Below are 26,010 nucleotides of genomic sequence, written 5' to 3'. Positions count from 1 at the left end.
TTCTGTGGGCGTGTGTGTCCCTCTCTGCCCTTTCCCTGCTCCTGCTCTCTCTCGCACACGCTCAAAAATAAATGAATGTTAAAAATTTTTTTAATATATAAAAATCAAGCATCTAGTAAAATAAATGCTCAACCATCAGCCACACTCATGAATGCAGTGACCTGAATCTGCTAAAATGACGCCATCTGAAAGTCATTTCTTTTCGCTTCGCAGTATTACTTACAGTGTATTTTTTTGCTATATTTGGCTCGCACTGTGTTGGAAGTTACAGGAATTCTCGCTCTCAAGCACACGTGGGTTTTGCAAGCACCTGAACGCTGCTGGGCCGAGGGCTGCAGGAGAGTCACGGGGAGGGAGGGGACCACTACCAGACTCCAGCCCCACCCACTACTACTGAATCAACCCTGCAGGACGAGAGCCAAGGATTCTCACGTGCAAACAAGCCTGGGAAATACTGCTGCAAAATTACCAAGAGCTGCCACACTGATGGGTGAGACTTGGTACGACGGCAAATCTGACTCCCTGTCAGGTCCCTCTAAGTCAACCTAATTTAATATTCCCATGTGCTAATCTCACCAGGAATATATTCGTAGCAGCTCATGGCCTGAATTCCCTGTAGAACTCTTAATGAACTACAATAAACCCTGCGCCTCAATGAAAATGCCGTGAGAGTTAGAACAAGCCAGGACCAGGACGGGACACGTACAGGAAGGAAGCGGAGGAGCTGGAATTAGCAGCCCGGGCTAAAACAAGTCCCGCTACTTCAGAACCGGCTGCTTTTCACATCGAGAGTCTCCAATCAGACTTGTCAGTGTCCGCTTCACCCCACTGTCAAATTCTGACTTCTTATTAAGACCCGGAAAACCACATTTACATGTCTAACCACTAAGTTTCCTATGTTTGGTACCGGGCCAGTTATCTGTACTAATAGAGTTAATAAAAACCAAGCGAACAAACAAGAAACCAAAACCCACAAGAATTCATATAAAATAGAATTCCCATCAAGAATCAGTTACTTCTTTTTGTTTTCAGAATAAATGCTGAAGAATCACTCTGCTTTCTTGAACAGAGTTTTAAACGTATGCTTGCATTTATTTCCTTATAAAACTGTCACACTTAGGGGCGCCTGGGTGGCTCAGTCGGTTAAGCGTCCGACTTCGGCTCAGGTCATGATCTTGCAATTCATGGGTTCCAACCCCGCATCGGGCTCTGTGCTGACAGCTCAGAGCCTGGAGCCTGCTTTGGATTCTGTGTCTCCCTCTCTCTGCTCCTCCCCTGTTCATGCTCTGTCTCTCTCTCTCTCTCTCTCTCAAAAATAAACATGAAAACAAATTTTTTAAAACAAACAAAAAAAACTGTCACACTTAGCCACCTAGCGATGACACACCCTGGGCCTGATCCCCACCCCCACCAACAACAGTCCAACATTTGGAAAGAAAACCTAACTTCAGGTTTGCAGTTGAAAGAGCAATCTTCATAACCCACCGATTTTTCCTTTAATACTTCCCCTAGCGGAGTAACTACAAAGTCACTTCTTAAGCCAAGTGTGTGTCACATCACTGTATTCTAACTTTGGCTTCAACACATTATATTTTTCAATAAACTAATTCTTTTCTGTCTCAGAATGATCATTTACCCCACAAAATATTCTTCTCTAGTTGGGCTAGTTGCAAGTTTTAAATTACGATTAATCGTGGTCTTACATAAATGTGTTCGTCCCAAACATTCTGCTACGACAGACTCAACTTCGACCCTTGGCTAAAAACTATTTAACGACACGATGTAAGTAAACTACTTAAGACCACCTCTTTTTGTTTTGAGAACCATTTTCTTTTGTGGACTTTATAAACAGACACAGAAAAATAGAAAAATGACACTCAAAAAAGTGTATTACTTTTTAAATATACTACCTCTTTAAATTGTAATTCACGTGTTTACAATCTGGTGTCCTTCCCGTGCCTTTAGGGGGACCCTGATCTTCCACGTGCTGTGTGACTTTCACCTGTAGACAGCAGCTCCTTCTCACTGCTCTCACTTATTTCCTCACTGAATTCAAGCAGCACATGTTGTGAATAGTCCTTAAGGGACTAATATTAAGCCATTCGGCTTTTGCGTCTTAGTGACTCTCGCCTGTATGCAACACTTACTGCTAGAACGATTAATTTCTCACAAATACCTTTGATTTCCAGGTCACATTTTTATAGTCATAATCAATCCTGATAATTTACATATTTACAGACACTTCCATAGATGTTCACTGACCTCTTGACAATGATGGTTTTATTTGTACAACAATTCATTACACTTAGAAAAATTACACTCCTAAAGCTAAGACAGGTTTGTTCTGTTTTTCTTTTCAAATTTTCAGTTTTAAATCATTGTGAATCCAAGTTTGGCAGCTGACAGGAAAGATTCAAATAAAACCACAGAATTTCTCTTGGAGATCAGTAATACTACTGTTGCAGAAAACAAAGCGATCTAATTTAACCAACAGAAAATAAACCCATAATCAGAAAAGCAAATGGTTCCCTGGCTCTTTCTGATCAAACCTTACCCCACCCCACAAAAGTTATTCAAAGGCACTGAATTTCATTAAAATCTGTACCTTGAATAGTTTTTACCTTACGCTACTTCCGGAACTACGTGGCTAGAAGTGCACACGGTGACACGGCCCGGGGGCTGGAGAGAAATGCAACACGACGGCAGTCACGTCGCCGAGGCCGAGCGCCGGCCACAGCCGGTCAAGGGCAAGGCGGCACCATGCGTAGGTCAGGCTTTGAATGGCAACCACGATACAAGGTCCTGTCTACAGCTACCACCGTGTGAATATAAAATCGGCAGCTTAGCAGCAAGTCAAAGGTGGAGCAAATAAACTAAGGCCCTTTATGGCATCGTGGACCTGGACCGGCAGTCTGTTCTTCGCAGAGTAAGTGCGTAACAGGTACTTTCTGCGCAGCCTCCTTCCCTACCCGCCCGCCCCGGATCACGGATGACCCGAACCCAGCCCTGTGATGGACACGCTAGAATCAGGGTAGGAAATAACAACACACAGCGATTCACCAGAAAACAATCAGGCTCCCTGCATCCTGCATCTAGAAAGAAAACACAGCACATGGACCTCTTAAGACGGCTACCCCCTGCCCCATATATGTATGTATGTAGGTTCCACACCCAACACAGGGCTTGACCTCACAACCCTGAGATCAAGTCTGATGCTCTACCGACTGAGCCACCCAGGCGCCCCCCCTACAACAGATGCTAATTTTCAGGCGCCCCCCTCCCACATCAGAATGCTAATTTTCAGGCCTCCCCACAACACAATGCTAATTTTCAGGCCCCCCCCCAACAACAGGATGCTATTTTCAGGCACCCCCCCCCCACATCAGGATGCTAATTTTCAGGCACCCCCCCCATCAGAATGCTAATTTTCAGGCGCCCCCCCCCCCCACAACACAATGCTATTTTCAGGCGCCCCCCCCCACATCAGGATGCTAATTTTCAGGCACCCCCCCATCAGAATGCTAATTTTCAGGCGCCCCCCCCCCCCACAACACAATGCTATTTTCAGGCGCCCCCCCCAACAGATGCTAATTTTCAGGCGCCCCCCCCACATCAGAATGTTAATTTTCAGGCCCTCCCACAATACAATGCTAATTTTCAGGCCCCCCCCAACAACAGGATGCTATTTTCAGGCACCCCCCCACAACAGAATGCTATTTTCAGGCGCCCCCCCACATCAGAATGCTAATTTTCAGGCCCCCCCCAACACAATGCTAATTTTCAGGCGCCCCCCCACAACAGAATGCTATTTTTCAGGCACCCCCCCCACAACACAATGCTCATTTTCACACGCCCCCCCAACAACAGAATGCTATTTTCAGGTGCCCCTCCCCCCCACATCAGGATGCTAATTTTCAGGCTCCCCCAACACAATGCTATTTTCAGGCGCCCCCCCCCCCCACAACACAATGCTATTTTCAGGCGCGCCCCCCCCCCCCACATCAGAATGCTAATTTTCAGGCCCCCCCCAACACAATGCTAATTTTCAGGCGCCCCCCCCCACAACAGAATGCTATTTTTCAGGCACCCCCCCACAACACAATGCTCATTTTCACACGCCCCCCCCAACAACAGAATGCTATTTTCAGGTGCCCCTCCCCCCCACATCAGGATGCTAATTTTCAGGCTCCCCCAACACAATGCTATTTTCAGGCGCCCCACCCCCCCCACAACACAATGCTATTTTCAGGCACGCCCCCCCCCACATCAGAATGCTAATTTTCAGGCGCCCCCCCCCCCCCAACACAATGCTAATTTTCGGTATTCAGAAGGGTGACTGTGTCATGAAAACAGGTGCTGAGTAACACGTGAGAACACGTAACTGTCACACGATGTGAGCAAGGACTGGCTGCACAGAACTCAGCAGTGCCCCCCCCCCCCCCGCACAGCGCCCACCACACGCTTTTCCACAGAAGGCCACTCGGTGAGGATGAGGTTCACGGACGCTGGCTTCCAAGTGGCCCTCCCAGGGGGGCGCCCGGGCAGCGTCGCCACCGCGTGCGTGTCACCCCGGGGGCCCCGACAGGGCCACTGGCCAGCAGCCCGCGAGCACTTCGCAAGCGCGACGGCCTGTGTTCCTACGGCCGGAAACTGGCTCAGCACTGGCCAGGGGGCGAGGCGGGAAACGTCCCTCTTTTACAAATGGAAAGAACTAGAACCTAGAAGAGGGAAGTCCGTTTGCAGAGTCAAAACAGCCAGCGTGCGCCTGGCATGACGGGTCCGGGACACTGTCGCCCCGGAGGCCCGGTAAGTACCCTTCCGCACAGGGCCGCCGGGGGGCGGAGCGATGGTGCTGCCCGAACGTGCTCTGCGTCCTAGGGGGTTCGGAGCCAGGGGGTCAGAGGGAAACTAGGTTCTCCTTAATTACCTTCGTTCTACCGTATCGTGGCTTTTCCAACTAAACCGAGACGTGCTGCGGTGTCCCAGCTCAACGCACTATTCAAAACGCACACCTGCAATCCAGCACGGCCACCTGCTGACTCATCGAAGGACACAGTGACTGAGAGCGTGAGATCCCTCCACCACCTGTGGGGCCCCTGAGGGCCACAGAACGCCCCTCAACAAACTCCTAGAGCTACATGCTGCGGAGCCACTCGAAAACTGCGTATTCCTGAAATCACTGACGGGGAAGATACTCACCGAGCAGTAGCGGGCGAGAGGTTCCCACCACGCCACGTACACACGAACTCATTTCTGTAGAAACGTTAACGCGTGAAGGTTTACAAGGATATATATACTAACACAGCAATCCTAGTTCCGTTTGGGCAGTGGATTTTTTTTTTTCTTTTTTGAGACGGGGGAAGAGAGAGACACGGAGAGAGACAGCGTGAGCGCCTGCGAGCAGAGGAGGGGCAGAGGGAGAGGGAGAGAATGGCAAGCGGGCTCCACCCAAAGCACACAGCCCGACTTGGGGCTTGACTCTATGACCCTGGATCGTGACCGGAGCAGAAATCAAGAATCAGACGCCCATCCGACTGAGCCTCCCAGGCACCCCTGGGGAGGAGGATTTTTTGAAAACAGTTTTCTGTATTATCGGAATGTTCTTGTTCTCTCCTTTGTGCATTGAACATACTACTTGTATTTTCATCAGGAAAAAAAAAAAACAATTTTGAAACAGACGATCAGAATACACACTTAGGAAAGAATAAACTAAAGGGTAGTCTCCATGAAGGAAAGGCCGTGCTCTACCTGAGAAGCAATGTTGAGTGTGACCGTGTCCAGTCCTCCGGAGAGCAAGCCCTGAGTATCGGCCAGAGTCAGCGTGACGCTGGCATCTCCCCCCGCCCCTGATGAAGACATGACCAGGTTCTGAGTAGATATGGCCGACGGAGACATGGGTGTCGTCGAAGGCAGGCTTCCAGTTGTAGCATTAAGTTCTGCAAAAGAGAAGAATGAACACATCAGTGGCGGAGCTAGATAAGCCCGGTTCCGCTGGGACAGGAAGAGCGGCTTTCATAGAGGAACTGTGTCTGTCATCGTCAGCGTCTACATCGCCCCCGCTTTTGAAATTGCATCAAGATAATCAGAGAATCTTTTGTTCCCATTTCATGGCAAGGCTTCTATAGTTCCTAAATATCTTTATATACATAAATACACTCTGCTTAAGTATAACGTAGAGAAAAAACAAAACAGGACGAGAAGAGTAAAAATATGACCCTACAGTCCTAGTCACTACCGCTAAGGCAGAAGGAAACTGCCAAGAATTTCCAGGACACCGTCCCCGTCGAGGACCAGAGAGCAGCCTGAAGGCACCGAATGTGACCCCCTGAGCACCGATCGGCTCCAAAGCTCACGTGACCATCTCTGCTGAGGCCTCCCCTCCACTTCCTTTAGGTCTGCTTCGTCTGAAACGAACCTCATGCGCCCTATAAACATTAATTTATCCTTCGTGATATCTTACTCTTCTTTGGAAAAGACAACAAGACTTTTTGACACTTTCCCCCTGTAGCCAATGAGAAGAGAAAGGAAGGTATCTGGGACAGAATCAGGCAAAGGAGGGCCTTTTCTTCTACGAAACAGAAACTCATGCACCCGACTGGCAAATGAGAGGGCTGAGCACGGGGTGTCAAGGGCCTGCGGTCCGCACCGACAAAAACACGCTTGTGAGGTTTCACTGGTAAGCATAGCACACATGCACATGCGTGTACACACACACACACACACACACACGCACGCACAAATCTCACGATCTAGGCTTCCATTCATCTAACAAACATGACTTATCATCCACGGTGTCAGCCGCTGGGCTCGGTGCTACAGATACACCAAGATGGTAACTGCAGCAGAGCTGAAAACACTATTTCCTCATTAGGTGTGAAAACAAAACAAAAAGAGACTCCTGAGGATCCTTGGCAGTGACTTGGGTCACATCGGTCCAGAGCCTCTGCTCTGATCAGGGGCCAACAGGGAAGCTAGGTTACTTACTTGTAACTGGAGTCCTCCAAATACAATGCCTCCATAGATCCACACTCTTGGAGTCCCACACTGTGCTGCACAGACCTGGAACCTTCAAAAGCAGTATAACCATTAGGAGGCTAGGAGTCTCTGCTCTGCACAGCCACCGGGGCTCCAAAGACAACCTCGCCGGACCCCTCCCACCTTGCCGGGCATCTGCGCAGAGCGGACTGCTAAGACACGCTAGGACCGGAGGAGTGTGGATTTGTGGAGGGTGTATGTTCTAAGCACTCCAGTTACCAGCACGACGGTCAAGCTCGTGTTCTAACCTCACCTCCACGCACCCTTACTCTCGCAGACCAGCATGATTTTAACAGGAGTGGGCAAAGATTAAAAAGAAGGATCCTGTAAAACGTGGCAGTGACCAGACGGGTGAACCGATGTCGGTCAAAATCACTAAGGAGAAGACGGGGGCCGGGCTGTCAAAGCGCCGGGCGGAGAGAGGCGTGCCGGCACCAGGCTCGCCAGGATTAGATCTACGAGAAGCAAAGCCAAGAGCCGCTCCTCGGATGGCCAAGACTTGGTCAAACCTCACCCGAAATAAAGGAATTCCTGAAGTGAAGGAACGAGACCTCTTCTCCCCTCCCACCAGTAGCGTCTTTCTCTCTGACGATTATTAACGTAGGGAGAGGGTCCAGGGCTGTGCAGCACAAGAAACGCAACGAGAAAACAGAAGCCTGTGTGTCGTTTCGCTGAAGCGAATCCTGACACACGGGCCAGTGGAGACACTAACCTCACACAACGCCTGGAGCTCACGTCTCTGTCCAAGTGTGGGGTGCACTTCACGTGCGTGCTTCGTTCAAGACATTTCCCACAAAGAGGATATCAGCTCAAGTACAATTTCAATCCTCAAAATGGTCCAAAAACAGGTGATGTGAGTAGGAAAAAATGGAATTTTCTTCAGCATGAAATTAAGTAACTAAATCACATTTGTTCAATATATAGTTCTAAATTACGGGAAAAGATTTATTTAAAGCTCAGAAACCACAGTTTTAACTCAAATACTCTCAACATGGAAACTGAGACTGAATACTGGAGCAAAGGCTGCGAAGTCTTACTTTCAGTTTTCATTCACCGGCTCTGAAGCACAAAAACGCTCGGGCTGTACCACAGACGGCTAGGTCCTACTTCGGCATATGATTTTAACTCCAAAAACAGGAACGTCTAAAGGATTAACAAATCTCTTACGGTCCTCAAACCCAACACTGTATTCAATCTTTGTTGGGATAAGGTTTCATAGCTTCTAAGAAAACTTAATTACGATTTGGGAAAGTTTCATAAGTAGTTTAAAGGATGAGAGATGAGTTTTTTCTTGAGATAAACAAAGATGTGGCAAGAAAGGGGGGGGGGGGGGTCACGGGAACAGGGAAACACACAGTCCAGCCATTCGTTTCCAAGGAGAAAGTGGGGAGAATGTCCTCCTTAATTATAAAATGTACCCAACAAATGGGGAATGGGAAATAAGTAATTGATTATACTTAAATCTAGAAGACACCAAGGCTAAAATAACCTTACAAAGGAAGGAAAGAATTCCTTTTTTTCACTGAAAGCATAACCCAATTTATTCATCAAAATTATCTTAACAGTGGACGAGGGTAAGAACAAAAAGATGATTCCCGTTTGAGATCAATTCCTTAAAAAGTTGTGCTAAATCTCAAGCCTCTGAAAGGGCACTTGCGTCACATCTGACCGTTTTCTGATACAAGCACGTGTGTCCGATGCTGTCGCGGACGCCCGTGGAGCCAGTGAAATGGCCTTCGGCCCCGTGTCAGACACCCGAGCACAAGCTCGTGTTTCTGCCTCGCATGTGAAACGCTGACTGCAGCACTTTGATTCCCGTATAGCCCCCTGGAACGTAACACACTTCTTTTCAACGCTTCGGTTAGGATCCACGCCGTCCCGGGGGGCTGGGGAGCCTCGGCCCATCTTGTGAGCAAGACGGAAAGAACTACAAGTGAGAACAGTCACGGCCATGCCAGCCTGCTCTGCTCTAACGGACTGGCTGGCAGCAGAAGTTTTGTAAAATCGCTGAGGGTTTTAGAAGAGGCATGTCTAAGTCACGTGTCAAAGTCATTTTGGTCTCAACTCTTGCACGGCGTGGCCCGAAGCCTGGTCTGGGAGTGACTTTGACGCTCAGGAAAACGCCGCCCTTTCAAGAAGCAATGTCCCGCCCTGTACTGTACTGACGGGTCAGCTCCCGCATTATCACCGGTACCAGTGGATACGCAAACCTCTCAAAATAGCTGCCAGCTATCAAGGCCTGAGTAGTTCAGCGTGTGGAAGAATTTCTTCCTGTATCTGGAATCGTTCAAAGATGGCAAAGGTACACGAGAACATGATACAACTGACCTGGTCGTATAAACTCGATCCTGGGTTTATGACACCTGCTATTACATCACTAAACAAACGTGTTCACGTTATGAGCTCAACTTTTATTTCACTAAATTCCTTGGAAGATAAATTTGAATAAGGCACCAAATTAAGCTCAAGTGACATCAAAAAGAAAGTATTCTCAGCTGGCTCTAAAACAGTAAGTCCAAAGGGAAAAATAATTAACTCATGGAAAAGGGCTCGTTTGTTGTTTTCAAAGAAACGCTAGTGCATAACACCCAGGACCCTTACGCACAACTGGCTGTGATCGGCTCTATTGCACGAGGGACCCTTCCCTGCACGCAAGGCTCTACGGCTGTGTGTGTGTGGGGGGGGGGGGGGGGGGGCGATCCCAAGGGAAAACACTTCCTGTCTAACCAGACGACAGTGTTGTAACGAAGTATACTGGTGGCCAAAACAGGGCCCTCAGGCCATCCGCTTCTCCATCCTGATCGGAACATCTCCCATTTTCAATTATCTGCTGCACCAGCAAACACCCAGGATCCCCAGAGCAGCACAAGAAAACCACTCCATGTAAACTGAAACACCTGAAACCACTGGTCTTTCCAACCATTTGCCCAGGATTCAAAAAGATGTTAAGCAGAGCTTCCAGGGAGACACGAGATTTCACGGCCCCAGGGGAGTGGGCCGAGAGAGCTCACATGGCTAGCATTCCAGAACAGAGTCCGCACCGGAGCCGGACAGCCACTCGCTCCGGCCCACGAGACACAAGGATCAGATACAGAGGGGACATCACGGGCCAGAAATCCAGACTCCGGATCTGCCGACACGGGATTCAGACAAAGTTCTTAACCACTCGGGCCTCATTTCATGCTTCAGCAAACGACAGGGGTGGACAGACGCCCCCACACTCCCAGCCCCACTCTCACAGAAGCCCTGTCCCAACCAGGTCAAATCCCCCAGGACCGATGACCTATTTTCCTTTATACATCGTTACCGCCACAAGTTTACAATGATTTACGGATTCCTCAGTAAGTGCCTGTGTCCTATTAGTTCCTAGGATCCTAAGTGCAAAGGCGCTACGTCTGCCTTGCTCAGTATTCTATTCCCAGATTGAGTACAATTCTTATCACACAGTACACATTATACAGTCTGTTAGTGAAGAAATGAATTACCGGATAAGAAAGCATCTCAAATAAGCATGAAAAAGAAAAAAAGCCTAGCTGCGCCTCCAACTATATGTAAAAATTAAATTTTTCCTCTCAAAAAATGATATAGAGAGTTGGAAAATAAGAAGGCTAAGAAATTAACCAGATCTCTACAAGAGGAGATAAACCAGACAGGCATGTCATTGGAAACCGTTGACCATTACTTGTGAAGCTTGTCATTTATGTTACTAGAGCTCATTTAAGTTTTTATAGAACTCTACACTTGAAAAGCTTAGCAAGAGGCTATTTTAAAACTGCGTTCTCCTAACGGCGGTGGGTGACAGGAGCCTCAGGCTGCAGGGCGCGGAGGAACGGGCTGGGTTCCCGCACGGGGAACAGGGCACGGTTCTGTGACGAGCCCTCCACGTGCTAACTCGCGCGACTCCATCGCGCCTCGTGTGTCGGAACAGGACCGTTCCCCTGCCCTCCCTGGTAAGCAGAATTTCAGCTCGGCTGCTAACCCCGCACGCACGGGTAAGGCCAGGGAGTATAGAATCACGTGACACGTGACAGCACAGATGACACGGGGGTCCTGCTCCCGCCCGCCGGCCGGGGGCACAGCCCTGTGGCCGCGCCGTGGCACATTGTGTCCGTGGCTCAGCCAGCAGCCGCGTGCACACCTGAAGAGCTCAGTGGTACACTCCACGAGAGCAGCTGATCACTGCCCCGGTTAGGGTGGCACCTGGACACTGATCATTGACTGCAGGTGCTGACAATCTTATGCTTCCGTTTAGGTCACTATTTCCGTAAGAATTGTGCTGAATGAGGTCTCGACCTAAATGGAAATTAATACTGTGGTATCTGAAAATAACATGTTAACTTACATACTGGCACGTGTGCTAAGCACATAATAACATCTTATTAAAATTAAAGCTATTTCACTTTTAATAATATTCCTAGAAAAACTGAAAAGACCAGCAATACATTTTCCCTAAATGACAGTATTTGTTCCCATTTTTTAAGCTGTTAAGTATTTTTAAGTGCTTCCTAAGAGTTCTATTTTAACTCCGTATTTAGGCACTTAAAATTACACACTTTGTTGACTAAAACTTAAACTGACTTGAAAACACTTCCAAATGTGGTAGACTGGCAGGTGTGGCTAGGTATGTTTGTAAAAGCAGGTGACCCTAGAGCCCCCGTACCCAGCCGCCACCGAGCGGGCTTGCGCGGCGGGGACACTCGGCACTAGGGCGGGCGAGGGGAGGGACCTGTGCCACTCGCCTTCCAGGAAGCGCTGGCCTTCGCCTCCAGACCCACCCGCGGATGCCAGCTTCGATAGCCACAGGAGTCACATAAGCGTAAGCAAACTGCATGGAAAACAGACGAACAGAGAAGGGGAACGGCTGCTGACGGAATCTTTGGAAAGACTGGACGTGAACGAGTTACTTTAAAAACATCTGCTGCCAAGTTAGGCAAACGCAAGACTAAACCGGAGGGGGAAAGCGTCAAAAGACAAAGGAGTGCTGCACTGCCACCGTGCTGTGTAAGTATCGACATCGTCACGCTTCGGTAAAGACACAGGAACACGAAATGAAGCCGAGTGCTGTGGGCATGAGCACGGGCAAAAGGAAAAACGCGAACTCCTATCAGAAGAGCAGACCCGTCTTCAAAGGATCTGTGGATGAAGGTTATCACTTTCTTGATTCCCTGCCTGACATAACTTTTCACTGAAAACTGGACCAAACCGTCAGAGAAGAGGACCTTATTGTAGAGGCACGAGACAAGTTGGGGAGCCCGGGGGCTATCCTTGCCTTGTACCCCATATTTTTTTCTCAACTGACTTCTGAATTGCTAAGAGTCTACAAAGCTTAGTCAAAGTTTTGCTTTCTAGCACCGACAAGCATTTATAATTATACACATTAATGGAAAAAATAACTGAAAATCTCTACAGAGACCGCAAACTGTTTTCCTACAGCCTTTTCCGAACGGAAAAGGAATAAGGAAACGCTGACTTGTGACTTGACAATTCTCATGATGCGTAACAATGAGAATTGAGAATTAGAAGCCTCCGGCCCAAAGTTTGGGCAAACCTCCTCTCATCAACTGATTTAAAGATTTCTCCTAGGGTAAACCTTTTAAGCTAACTTTTAAACAATTAGTTAAATTCACTTCCTTATTCTGAATATGCCAATAAGCAAAGTATCTACATGATCAATGATAGGAAAATACAGGAGAAACAGAAGCACAACCCATAAGCTAAATAACACACTTTCTAAAGTATAAGCCAGAATCTTGGAATATGTGTCTTTTGTACAGGATTCGCACAATGCTTCATACACGGAGGGCATACCAAAAAGTTAATTTGATCAACAAAGGTTTCTCAACATAAAAAACATTAAAATTCAGATGCGTATAACAAAAGTAGGAAGGTTACTGAATTCTATAAAACTGAAAGTTAATTTCCACTGCCTAAGAGCGTCTAAAATCACTCACGTCGCTCAAAATCAAAACTCTAAGAATAGCTCCTCAAGTTTCTCACACGCGTTAAAAGGAAAAGACGCTCCCTAAGAAAGCAAGCTTTCTTCAGTTTTCTTCTAAGTAAATTTTCTTCCTTTTGCAATAGTAATCTCTGCAGGAATCTCCCTGAAGCGTGAGTGCGTTACCTGGTCTGCCCTCCACCCTCCCCGGTGTTTAAGGGAAAATGCTCCCCTTCTGCCATCACACCCTCTCTCCAGGGGCAACGTTCGCCTCCCAGCAAAATGTTTTTCTCATTTGTAACAACAGCCTCATAAGGTTGCTATGAGGCTTGAATGAATTAATATTAAATGAGTTCATATTTGTAAAAGTCACTAGAATAGCGCCTGGCACATAGTAAGGGTCATACAAAGTGCTGCTAAATTTGAAAATGACTCTTTATGACCACAAAGGGCTCACAGCTAAGAGTCACGTGGGCAGCGCACCACTGTAAAACGTGTTCCAGGCTGACCTAGGCCACACACGACACAGACGGAGGGAAGTCTGGTCGTGGACGTGACAGCCCGGAGACACGGAACGCCTGCTCTCGGCTGACACACGGGATCAATTTGCCAACTTCGAGTGACCTCCACTGCCAAAGGCCATCATCTTCCCGTTTCTCCACTCTTCAGTGCTCTACCCCACATTTAACGCTGTTCCACACGGTCTGTGCAGAGTCCTGGGAAGTCAGGAGGCGCCCAGAGCGTCCTCGCGCTCAGGTTGTGCCGACCACAGTCCTCTAGTTTCACGTAGCAGGAAACCGGCACATGAAGCCACGGCTTCCTGCTGTCTGCTAACCAGAGCGAGGTGGCCAAACAGTGGTCTCAGAGTGGACGTGAGGAACTCTCACTTTTAACTTCTGGTTAGATCTCAACTGTGACGGTCTTTCGCTAAGCCTGAATTTCCCACACGTGTTACCAACACTTCCGGAGCACCGGCTATGTGCAAAATTCGGTGTTGCCGAAAACACACATACATACGACTAAGACACACTTCAACTGTGGGGGGAGGACGTTTAAGACGTTAAGTGACTAACCAGAGATGGTCAGGGTGATTTCCTGCGGGGACCCGGAGGACGACGCGGCAGCGGGCCCGGCAGCCTGCGCCAACACCTGGCTCAGACTCGAGTTGTTAATGGTCAGGGTGATCTCGTGGGGGCCGCTGGAGGTGGATACCAGGCCTTGCGACGTCACCACCTGAGAGAGGTCTTGAGTCCCTGGTCGTCGTGACAAAACAAAACAAAGCTGGGCTTAAAAGAAGAGTAATTTTCTTTCATATATGTTATTTTAATGTTATTTTAATCGTATATGTTAATATTTTAATAAAACTGTTATTTCAAAAGAAGATTCAGAAGAAAACATCAACCACGTGTAGAATTCCCTCATCCGGAAAGACAAGACGCCTTAGAAACAGGAAGGCAACAGGACCGCGGGAATTACGTGCGGGTGGAAAGGGATGTGCGTAGACTGAATGCACATCACTTAGCAGAGGAAAAGTGCGCGTGTGCTGGGGACACTCCACGTGTTCGCTGAGCTTGGTAAGGAGAGGAAAGGGGAGCCACGGAGCCCTAACTGCAAATGCGTGACCACAAGCAAGGAGCTGGACCCCCCTGCTGCCACTTACCGCTGCTGGTGGTCATCACGGGGTCCTGCTCAGACAGCGGGCCGATGGTCAGACTGGCAGACGTCACGGTGGGCTGTAAGGACAGGCCTGAGATGGGCTGGATGACGACACTGGCTGGGACCGTGCTGTCCTGTGTCTGCAAGGTGCTGTTTTGGGAGGCCAGGCCGGGCTCCCCCGGCAGCTGCTGACTGAGCAAGTTGCCCTGCTGTAGCGTCTGCTGCAAGATACTTGGGTCAATCTGAAAGGCAAAACAGGTACCTGTGACGGGCAGTGCACGCTCACGTGTGATCGTGTAACAAGGTACCTGTGACGGGAAGCGCGCTCACGTGCGATTTTGACCAATTAAAGCCCGGAAAACCTCAGAAGCGGCGTACCTGTAACGTGATGTTGTTAATGCTGGAGGCATCGATTCCAGAGATCTGGACGTTTGGCCCGACTAAGTTAGCAGCCAGCTGTAACTGTATGCCCTCCAGGCTGGTCAAGCTCCCGTCCGTCAAAGACACTGTCCAGTCACCACCAGCTGCAGAGGAAGAGAACCGGAATGACTGCATATCTGAAAGCCTTCTTAGAAAGCAAAACAGAACAAAAACCCCTCGTTTCCGTATGGGAATTTTTGTGTACACGGTCTTATTCGTACATCAACGTGATGGATGTAGTTAACGCATACTAATATCGCCACCAGACACACGCGTGATCTAATTCACCCAACACCAAGCATCCTCTGAAATAGGTGATGTTGCGCATTTTAAGCACACGAGCCCACTAGGCTCAAAGAGACCACGCCGACTGGCCCAAGGTCTAAAACAACAACTCACGGCTGTGTGGTATCTTTAATGGCCCCACGGGTCACATCCACAGGCTGCTGACACTCACTCTGTGACTCATAAGTGCACGACAAGCCCGAATGGCTGAAAGTTCCTATTTTTCAAGCACTGGGTGACCCACGTGACCCGAGAGCGATTATTTAAAGAACTCTAGGACAGCACACACGATGTCGGACGGGAGTCACCGGTCACGTGTGTCACTGTCACGTCTGTGGGCGCAGAGCAAGAGGCGCACGTAAACCCAGAAAAAGCAGCTCAGAGCACCGTGAAGCGTTCAGAAGCAGATGCTGTGGCGGGACGAACAGGGACGGGAGGGTGACTCGTCTCGAGAGTGAAATGTACGTTTTCCCACCTGCCTCACACGGGCAGACCTCAAGGGAGAGAAGCGCACGTCGTGGACGGAGGGCCCCCCCTCCCGGCACACCAGCGCCGCCCGGGCCCGGCGCTCACCCGACACGGAGGCAGGGAGGATGGCCTGGCCCACCAGCCCCTGCGGAAGCACGTTCTGCTCGAACTGCCCTGTCAGGACAGAGTTGTTCATGACGAACACGCTGGGGTCGGCGGCCGACGGGCTGAGCAGGTTTAAGGGCTGCAGCGCCTCGGACGGGCTTCGGGCCACGGGCTTCCTGGCTTTCTTCGGGTCGGGTTTATAATGAAACTGCATGTGCGTCTTCCTCCGCCCGGACGTGCGGAAGCGCAGCTCACAGTGCGGACACTTGAAGGGCTTCGCTCCCGTGTGCAAGCGCATGTGCACCTTCAGGCTCCCCTTTGTGGAAAAGGCGTTGCTGCACACGTGACAGCTGAAGAGCTTCTGACCTGCGGAAAGGTCAAGGGTCAGCGGGGCCCACGACGCGCCACACCCACGCGCAAGCGGCCGGCACGGGGCGGGGGGGGGGGGGGGGGAGGGGGCCAGGTACGTCAAGGAGGACCCTGTTCTGTGGGTGCTGGCGCAGAGACCTCCTCGCGGTGAGCACCACCACAGCCTGCGTCCACGACCCCACAGCACTTGGGCGTCTGCCCCGCCTCTCACCGAGCCTCGACAGGACCCGGGGTGGGGTCACTAAGCGGCTCAGCCCCGTGTCGCTGTCACTCGCCCCTCGGTTTACAAAGGGCACCTGTACGTGTCAGCACACGTCTATCTTCTTTCTGCAGGGGGGCCCCCGGGACACCTGCGCAGGTGGGGAGTGGCCACAGGTGTGGATCACGTGCTCAGCTCCTGGGACTCTGAGCCAAGGGCATGACGAAGGCCGGGAGGTGGGGCCGAGGGCCCGGTCACCCGCCTACCCTGCCCCGGAGAGGCTCTGGGGGGACAAAAGCATCCCGGTTTTCTGTTTCTATTTCTCCCAGAAACAATACTGACTTCTATTTAACCGGGCAGGCACGCTGGGACCCACCACAGGACTAGGGAGGCCAGCTGTCCAGCCCTGCTCGGGGCCCTCAGAGGTCACCGGGGAGCCCGGAGTGCAGGAGGAGGCCTGAAAGGTATCTCTCACAGAGACTTTTCTTTCTGGGCCTCAGGCACAGGGGCCAACACAGAATCCCCGCGTGCGAGCCATCGTGAACACCACTGGCTCTGGCTGGGTGAGAGGCCCCTTCTGGTCCTGGCGGCTCACAGCGTCACACGAGAGGGACAAAAACACAGCACCCGATGAACCAGCGGAAACACTGCCCACAGCAGGGGCGCACGCTAAGTTCCTGTATCTATCTATTAAATTCCAAACACTAACCCATCAGAAAAGAATCATAAGACTTTACATAAACATGTGAAATTCCCTTGTACGTTTTTGGTCAATTCTGCTGGGAACCAAAAATTAAGAATATAAATGAGTTTCACGATCATAATCCTATGAATCACATGAACAACTCTCCCATTTACTGAGAGTTCACCACAGTTCCCGCGACAGCCAGAGGCTCCGAGAAATGGCCCGGAAGTGAGCACAGACGTCAAATCTGCGCGGGGTGTGCAGGCCTGCCCTTTAACCACTGGGCACCCTGTGCAGGGCAAGCAGCAAAGCCTCGCTGTATTTTAATGAGCACCATTAACCTTCAGTTCCTCAAATGAGATGAAGAAAAAAATGGCCATTGGGAATCGTACATTAATGTTTTTCCTTTATAAGATTTCCCCCCACTTGAAAAGAATTATTAGCTGGTAACTACAATCAGCTTGGCTAAATCCCCAGTTCTTGTAAAACCTCGACAAACCAAAGGTCTCTGGCCTAAATGAGAATAAGAAATAATTTTCTTAACAAAGGTATTCAAGGCGCAGTAAGAACACTGACAGCGGGCAGCTCGGCATCAGAGACCGGGCTCCTTTTCCTCCGTGTTTTCTGGATCCTTTCTCCCAAGTCAGAAATCAAAACTCCTTTTATACACATTTCTTCATGGTTCCTGACTTCTAAGCTTCCTATGATCTTGAAAGGTAGACGGGGACAAATACAAAATGCCATCGTGGTGCCTAGGGGGCTCAGTCAGTTAGCAGCCAACTCCCGGTTTCAGCTCAGGTTGTGATCTCAAAGGACATTAGTTCGAGCCTGCTTGGGATTCTCTGTCTCCGTCTCTCTCTGTCCCTCCCCTGCTCATTCTGTCTCTCTCAAAATAAATGAATGAACATTTAAAATTCTCTACAAAGCGCCATCATAAGGCACCGACGTGGAGCACAGGCGCCCGCTCGTACCTGTGTGCGTCTTCACGTGGCAGTCTAGGGTCGATTTAACAGTAAAGCTCTTCCCACATTCATCACATTTATATGGCTTTTCTCCAGTGTGGATTCGCACGTGCCTAACCAGAAAGCATTTACAATTAAGTGTTTTTATTTTTAATTTTATACACATTTACAAGCAATCTCATGATTTTAAATTCGTAACTATACCTGTAAGTAAAAAATATGTGTTAGTATGGGCTGAATAAACTTGGCCAAATAAAACCTTTGATCTCCATCTACACAAAAACAGCAGAAACAAACTCAGAAGCAAACAAAAACATCTGCAAGATGGACGAACACAGGGCTAACTTTTCTTAAACCGAAGAGTTGTTATAAATCAGCAATAAGACCAGAAACACCACAGTAGAAGAACGGACAATGCATAGGAAGCTTAGAGAAGAAATACAGCCAAAAGCCACAGGAAAGCGTTTCACCCACACCCAGAATTGAAAAAGAGGAAATTAAAACGCTAAGCTATCATTTCTGCCGTCAGTCAGATGAGGACTCAGTCAGGGGGGCAGTCTGGGCACCACCTGGCGGCAGTGACCCAACCCCCCTGCAGGTGCACCCGCGAGGGCTCCTGTAGTGACTGGAGACAGAAAGCGTGCCATGAAATAAAAGTTGGCATTCCCCCGCACGTCACCACTGAAAAGAAGGTAACAAGCTTGCAGGCACAAACAAAGAAGGGTGTCTACGACTCAATATGTAAAAACTATACCAAAAATAAAACTGTAGAACTTAATGGTGACACGTGGACATTTTTGGGAAAAACCCATAAGAACCAGTTGACAGCGGTCGTCTCTGGGGAGCAGGAAGGACTTTTTCTCACTTGATGGTGTCCCGGGCTGTGCTTTTCTTTTGTTTTGCTTCATCACAGGACCTGGTCCTCTCCCCCTGAACGCTCTGCTGTCTTACTCCCCACTTAATTGCACCTGACCTCCGGGTGCCCAGAAGGGACACCACCGCCACCTCCTCGGCACGCGCCGTCGCCCCACTCACCCCCCCTCGCCGCCACCCTCGCTGCGGTGGGAAGAACAGGGCAGTCCAGCGGTCACCCAGGCTCACTGATGAGCACTTCCAACCCAGTGGCCGCTCTGCCACCAGCCCCACCCACATGGAGGGCGCTGAGGGCTCAGGAGGAGCTGGAGGGCAGCCTGCTCCTTCCCCCGCCTCCCAACTCCGAACTGCTCCTCCCTGTGTCAGGGGGCCCGGTATCCCCCAACCTACCAGCTTGCTCCTAATCCTGACCCGTCCAGAGCGACCCTGCAGAGACTGCAGGAGAACATTCTACCTCCCCGTCTTTCCCGCAGGCTGACCTTGCCCCCAGCCCTCAGTGTCCCGTTTCCAAGTCTGCATCATCCTGCTGGACTTGACCTCACATCGTCAGTCACTGCTTGGACAGACTGGTGTGAACTGCACGCTGCCTCCTGACACCCTCGCTCCCGCCCCGGCCTGAGCCTGCGCCCCCCACTCCCTACACACACCAGCACCCCTGCTCCCACCCCGGCCTGAGCCTGTCCCCCCCACTCCCTACGCACACCAGCACCCCTGGGGATAAGGATGTCCCTGATGCTGTTTGCAAATGTACAAAGCTTAGCACCCTCATTTCCTTTTCTTTTCTTTTTTAAACTAGAGCAGCACCCCCCCTCTGCGGGAGGTACGGCCCAAGACCCCCCGTGTGTGTACCAAACCGTATTACACTGTTCATTCCTATACCTGATACTTATCGTGAGGTCTGATTTCTAAATTAGGCCCAGTGAGGTTGATGACAACTGATGATGAACGGGAACAGTCACAACAACACACTGTGATAGAAGTTAAAATACCGGATCGTGCCACATCCCCCGCCCTTCCTTCCGTGATGATGGGCAATCATGACACGGCCACGTGAGATGACGGCAGGTGACAGACATGGGCACGTGACCCAGCTCAGGAGGAGGGTTGCCCACTTATGGGCCACGGTTGACTTCAGGTAACGAGCAGAAACCGCGGATGAGGGGGGACACCGCACGCCACGGCTCTACAGAAATGAGTACAATCCACGCAGCAAACTCATTTCTCACCAACTTCCCGAATGAGCTCAAAGGGAAGCCTCAAAATTTACGCGGGCTTCAAACGGTAACTCGGGAGACTCCTCAGCCCCTCGCGAGGCACCGGGTTCCGACAGGGCCCCCGCGACGGCAGCATCGAAGGCTCCCGGGGACGCCCATCCCGAACCCCCGGGGCAACACCGCGACCTCACCTCACGAGGTCACTGGGCTTCTTGAAGCTCTTGGGGCAGTAGGAGCAGCAGTTGGCGAACTTGGGCTCGGCCTCCAGCTCCGCCTGTCTGTCCTTCATCTCGCTGACGCGGTCCTTCTCGGCCGCCGACTGCACCAGGACCTGCTCCGACACCGTCGCACTTTCCTGCGGCCGAATTTTGGCCAGTTGTGCCGTCTCCTCCTCTGTGAAGGTGATGACCTCGGGACGAGCCTTTCGAGATGGGTTTCTCTCGGGATTTTCTTCCTCTTCCTCCACACACATATCTATACAAAACAGGAAGGACCAAATCATCATAAAAACTTAGGTTTTAACACAACAAATATATTAAAACCAAACACCTATGTAGGATTAGAGTGGGTCACTCGGGGAAGCTCAATTAGTCCAGGGGCAGGCCTAGCGGGGTCCCCGGGAGGAAGGGGCACAGCGGTCACCGCGTGGGGGCAGAGCCCAAGGACCAGCCGGCAGACAGCTCTGACCCACGGTGTCCACGCGGGCCACCGGCATTCCTAAGCAGACACGCACTACCACGGGCAAAACCTGAAATGTCGTCGCATAAAGAAATCAGCAGAGCCCAAGACGGAAGACCAGAGATAAATTAGCAAAAGGCCCTAATTAAAGAGTTAAAAAAAAAATTCAAACATATACATATAAGCGTTCTCTGAGTGAGACGTGAGGATGTATTTACATGGATTGTAAACAGGAAGAAGGTGCTATTAAAACCCAAGAAGGAAAAGAGCTGGCTGGGAGGGAGGTCAGAACTGCACAGACGGCTAAAAAATAAAATAAGGACTCAACAGAAACACTGACTAGCCAAATGGACAGTGGCTAACACCCCATCAGTGATAAAAACTAACTAGATGCCGCGTCAGGATAAAGGGACAAAGATGGAAGGGAGGGAAGGGAGGAGAGAAGGGAAGAGAGAGGCCAGGGGAGGGGGAGGAAAGGTTGGCCGTGAAGGAGAGAACACAGTTTGGAAAGATTTGGGGGCAGTGGGGTAGAGCTGGTGGCCCCACCAGCACGGGTCACGAAATGCGGAGAAAACTATTCGAACACTTAAAGTACCAGGAACCCCATCCATAGGGCAAAGCCACTGGCGGGGAAAGGCGAGCGAAACGGAGCGCCATGCACGGAAGAGACAGGATCCGATGGGGTCTGCCACACAGACTCCCTGTCCCAACGCCGAGAGCAGGTTAAACCCCACCGAGTGGCTCTAGGTTTGGGTAAAAGAAACCAGCGCAAGCGGCTTTTCTTCTGCGGCTAAGAAGGCTCCCGCGGAGCTCTGTTTCTCAGTGACCCCACCGAGGAGAACGCCAGGCCCTCGGGTGCACGCTGTGTACGCAGGGGGGTGGCGAGGCCACAACAGGAGCCCCCAGGCGGTCAGCGTCAGCTGGCAAGGCGGCGCCCTCCCCCTACAGGGTTCCAGAACCCGTGTGAGGATGCCCCCGTTCTGTAAGTCAGCGCAGGGAGAGGTCCTACATGACGGAAGTGGAAAGACAGGCCTTGCGAGGAGCGGGCAGGGTGGAAGCTGGCGCTGTGTGACGGAGGAGGGGCCAACATTCTGAGTTACCTGCAGAAGCGGCCAGAGCAGCGGGCCTGCAGCGGGGAGGCCGGGGTTTTTATCGCCTGGGGCGGGTTAGGCACGTTTGAAAGACGTTTTCCCCAAACCAGAGGTCTTAGCTACAGCACTCGCTCCCCAGGGGAGCCACCAGGGACGACCGTGACCTTGAGGTCAGCTGAACACGTAGCACACGGGGGCCACAAGCGGGGAGAGGAGCCCGGGGACTCACACCCCCGCCCCGTCAGCCCACCCGGCGACATGCGGCGCCGACTGCGCGGTGTGGACATGCCGCCGTGGGATGTGCTGCAAAGACTCGGTCTGGCCGGCGCGGAATGGCGGCCCTACGGCTGCTGCGCCCACTCGGGGGGTCAGCCTGCTCCCGTGGAACCGCGCGGTGTGCCACGTGGATCGGCAGAGGCGCTGCGGTGCGTGCACCGTGGGGAGCGCGTGACAGAAAACGAGGGACGTGCGTGCAGCCCCCGGACCCGACGCGCACCTGTGCCGGGTACCAAACACGCCCACGATGCGGAGCACGAACCCCTCTCCGGTGGGAAACCGCACCTCCACCCACGTGCACAGCCGCCCCGGGTGCGCTGACCGGAGACGGGGGGTTTCCCTCTCTGCGCCTCTCCGAACCTGGTTTTCAGGGCACTCAGGCCGTGGTCGTCAGAAAAGAAACCACTGCAAGGGGTGACACGTACACGATCTCTGGGCACGTCAGCACCCGCTCCCCGGGCCTCCACCCACAGCGGGCAGTACCTCCTCCGTCCGCCTCCCCCGGGGCTGGCGCGGCAGAGGGGGCCGCCTGGTGCCTCTTCATGTGCTTCTTGCAGTGGACCGTGGTGCGGAAGCCCTGCTCGCAGAACGGACACTTGTAGGGCTTCATGCCCATGTGCGTGGCCATGTGCCTGGTGAGGCTGCCGTTGGTCGTGAACGAAGCGTTGCAAACACTGCAGCTGAACGCCTTCACTCCTGCGACGACAGAACCGCATTTCGTTACCTTACAGCCCTAAGTACTCGAGGGCACACAGAGATACGTTCGACAAGCCACAAAACCCAAGACCGTCTTCGCCCTGGTCTTGTGCCAGGACGTGGCCACGACAGCACATCTTCCTACTAATTCTCTCGTGCGATCACAGCCTCCGAGCGCGCGGCTCCAGACCAACGCCAAGTCCTCTCCGCCCCTCCGTCTGCTACACTGAAACTGACAACATGCCGTGGACTGTACCCTTTTCTCAAATCCATCTTTTTTCCTCATTCCCACAGCAAATGACGGGGGGAGCGGCCCACAGCCCCTCTGTACAGCTTCAGTTTCCAGTCGGGCCCGATGGGAGGACCCTCTTCTCCGGACTGAGGGCACAGAGGCCCCCCTGACTGACCACAGCGGCCATCAGCCGCTGCTCGTTGCAGGAGTCGTACAGGCTGCTCTCTGCTGCGGGGACAGCGGACTCCTTAGCGGGACCCCAGACCTGCCCTCACGGGCCCTGCCCTCGGCCTGTCTTCCCAGCGCCCGCCAAACCGCTCCCTTGTTTTGTCTGTATGTTTTTATTTTCAGATAAAGCCTTATACAGAATATACTGATGTAAAACAGATATGATATATAAAATAAAAATACAAAATTAAATATATTTAAAATATACTCAACGGCAAATCATAGATCTGATAAAGAATATATTTTGAAAACTCTTTAAACAATGCAATAATGTTTGCAAATTATCTAATTTAAAAATGACATAGGATTAGGATAGCCATTTCTCAACACGCACATGAAAAGATGCTCCACACCATTAGCCACTAGAGAAACGCAAATCAAAGCCACGATCAGACACCACCACACACTCCCAAGGACAGTCATAACAGAAGGGACACACGATAGGCCTGGTGTTGACAAGAGAGTGAAACCAGAACCTTCATCCATTGCTGGTAGAAAGTAAAACAGTGCAGCCACTTTGGAAAGCAGGCTGATCAACTCGAAGGGTTACACGGAGTCACCATCTGACCGGGCAATTTCACCAGTAAACAGAGAAATGGAAACATAGGTCCACATAAAAGTATGCACATGTTCACAGCAGGCTAATTCCTAGAAGCCTAAGGACAACTCACGGGACCAACAACTGGTGATAATGAGAGGGTCCACCCACACAGGGGAAGGTTATCCCTACAAAAGGGAACGCACTGCTAACACCCGCTACAATGTGGACCGGCCCCCACACATGCTCGGTACCAGGAGCCCTATCTTGTATGTTTCCCCCTGCGTGCAATGTCCAGAACAGGCCAACGCACGGAAGCAGATGTGTGGTTGCCTGGGACACTGGGGTGGGGAGGGCACCGAGGGAAAACAGGGAGGGGCCACAACAGGCACAGAGGTTCTTTGGGCTATGACAACAACGTTCTAGGATCAGGGGGTGGCGATGGCCGCGCCCCTCCACGAACACACCGAAAACCACAAAACCCCAGGGCGAGGCAGACAGCGACCTGTGTGGGTCTTCTCGTGAGACTTGAGAACGCCCGAGGACACGAAGCCACGGCCACAGAGCTTGCACTTGTAGGGCTTCTCCCCGGTGTGCGACCGCACGTGCTGCTTCAGGTGGCTGGACTTCTTAAAGCCTTTGTTGCAGTACTCACACCTGCGAACACAGAGTGAAAAGCAGAGAACGCGTTCATTCAGAGCTCACTCGGATCTGACACCTGAGACTGGAAGAGAAACAATCTGCACCAGGAAACAATCAGGCGTCGCCATTACAGAAATTATCACATAAGATCAAATTCCGCTCAGAGGATCTGTGGTCTTACACGTATTTTATTCTTTCAATGGTGGTAAATCCCGTACCAATCCCCAGCGGGCGTAATATCTGATTGGTCGGAAACTCCTCCTTTATACAGAACAGGAAGATAATTTATCACGTACTATTTTCTTTACTAAGTCACAGGAGACACTGTGAAACCTTCCACTGCTTCAGGGTCAGAATCATTCCTGAGTCCAGACACTTGGAAATGCCAGTTCATACACTCTTCTGGTTTATAAAATACTTCATAAAACACATTTTCCTAGATCTATTTTGAATACTATGTAAATGTACAGTATTATTTTCCCCTAAGTTGTTACAGAATATACCAAAATTGCTTCAAGGATAAAATAATTATAAACTTCTAAATTCTTATTCACATATTATTAAAAACTAAAAAAAAAAAAAACATTTAGAAAATCTTCTTCTATTATATTTCCCTAGCTTTTCCAAGTTTTACCTGCAGTAGGAAATTAGTCACGTTCCAAACCACGCTCCCTAGGACCAGGCATCTGCAGGTGCAGTTACTGCCCCCTAGTGTCCACACCGATCTAAAGACTGGCAAATGTAGATGCGTTTCCAAAGTTCGTTCTGACGCAAGCTTGCTTTTTGAAAAAACCAGAAAAGCAAGCAAACAGCATTCGCCAGCTGATGTGAGAAAGCTAATTCCGCCAACGAAGTCGGGACTGGCTCTGTATATAGGGCAGCCGAGGAAAATACTCCATTTGCAGAACTGAGTACCGCTACACCACACAACATTTGTTGAGGAAGCCTCTGGCGCCCACACCTACAGATCGTGACCAATTTCCAGCACGGGAACAACATCGGCAGTTGTGTGGACAGACACCGGCCCTCAGAGAACAGTCTGAAGCCAGGACGTCACCCCCGCCCAGTCACGCTCCCGCCCCAGGACCAGCCTCCGTCCACGCGGAGACAGGACCCTTCTCTGCCTCCCCTCGCCTCACGAACTACCCTGCCCACTGTGCAATCACACAGCTGTCCCCTCACGTGTCCAATGCCGGCCTGGGTCACAGAGGCCAACACTGAGGGCAAACCGTTTGCTGTTCCCCAGCACCAGCCCTGATGACGCCACCCCTCATCTACCAGCCCTGATGACATGAAACCAAGTCCTGGTCTTTGTGCCATACCTGCTCCCCCAGGGGTGGCCCATTTCTAGGGGCAGTGATTTCACCCTCCCAGCTCTGAGGTCAGAGTCCCAGAGGCGGTCCTCAGCCCCTCCCCTCCTCCC

The 26,010-nt window shown here is 51.0% G+C and overlaps 1 protein-coding gene across 4 annotated transcripts in view; it reads right to left on the bottom strand.

Moving 5' to 3' along the window:
- Positions 1 to 26,010, bottom strand: part of ZNF236 (zinc finger protein 236) — a 106,327-nt gene that overhangs the window by 11,465 nt on the left and 68,852 nt on the right. The window contains exons 18-28 of one of the 4 annotated variants that reach the window (XR_008422321.1): positions 24,451 to 24,602; positions 22,735 to 22,947; positions 20,398 to 20,680; positions 18,129 to 18,232; positions 15,905 to 16,270; positions 15,005 to 15,150; positions 14,631 to 14,868; positions 14,044 to 14,223; positions 7,748 to 7,862; positions 6,985 to 7,066; positions 5,917 to 5,936 (exon numbers count right to left, since the gene is read on the bottom strand). Coding sequence is in view for 3 of the 4 variants with exons in the window: in XM_053902850.1 (XP_053758825.1) it covers positions 5,749 to 5,936; positions 14,044 to 14,223; positions 14,631 to 14,868; positions 15,005 to 15,150; positions 15,905 to 16,270; positions 18,129 to 18,232; positions 20,398 to 20,680; positions 22,735 to 22,947; positions 24,451 to 24,602 (1,870 nt within the window). In the remaining variant the exon portion in view is untranslated. Of the gene's footprint in view, positions 1 to 5,748; positions 5,937 to 6,984; positions 7,067 to 7,747; positions 7,863 to 11,150; positions 11,329 to 14,043; positions 14,224 to 14,630; positions 14,869 to 15,004; positions 15,151 to 15,904; positions 16,271 to 18,128; positions 18,233 to 20,397; positions 20,681 to 22,734; positions 22,948 to 24,450; positions 24,603 to 26,010 lie in introns of those variants that run through there. The other 3 variants (XM_053902849.1, XM_053902850.1, XM_053902848.1) reach the window with 3 other exon arrangements.

Source organism: Panthera pardus, unplaced genomic scaffold (genome assembly GCF_024362965.1).
Source record: "Panthera pardus isolate Hobbes unplaced genomic scaffold, ASM2436296v1 HiC_scaffold_15, whole genome shotgun sequence".
Taxonomy (NCBI): domain Eukaryota; kingdom Metazoa; phylum Chordata; class Mammalia; order Carnivora; family Felidae; genus Panthera; species Panthera pardus.
The sequence above is the reverse complement of the archived record's forward strand: the minus strand, read 5'-3'. Positions and strand labels throughout refer to the sequence as shown.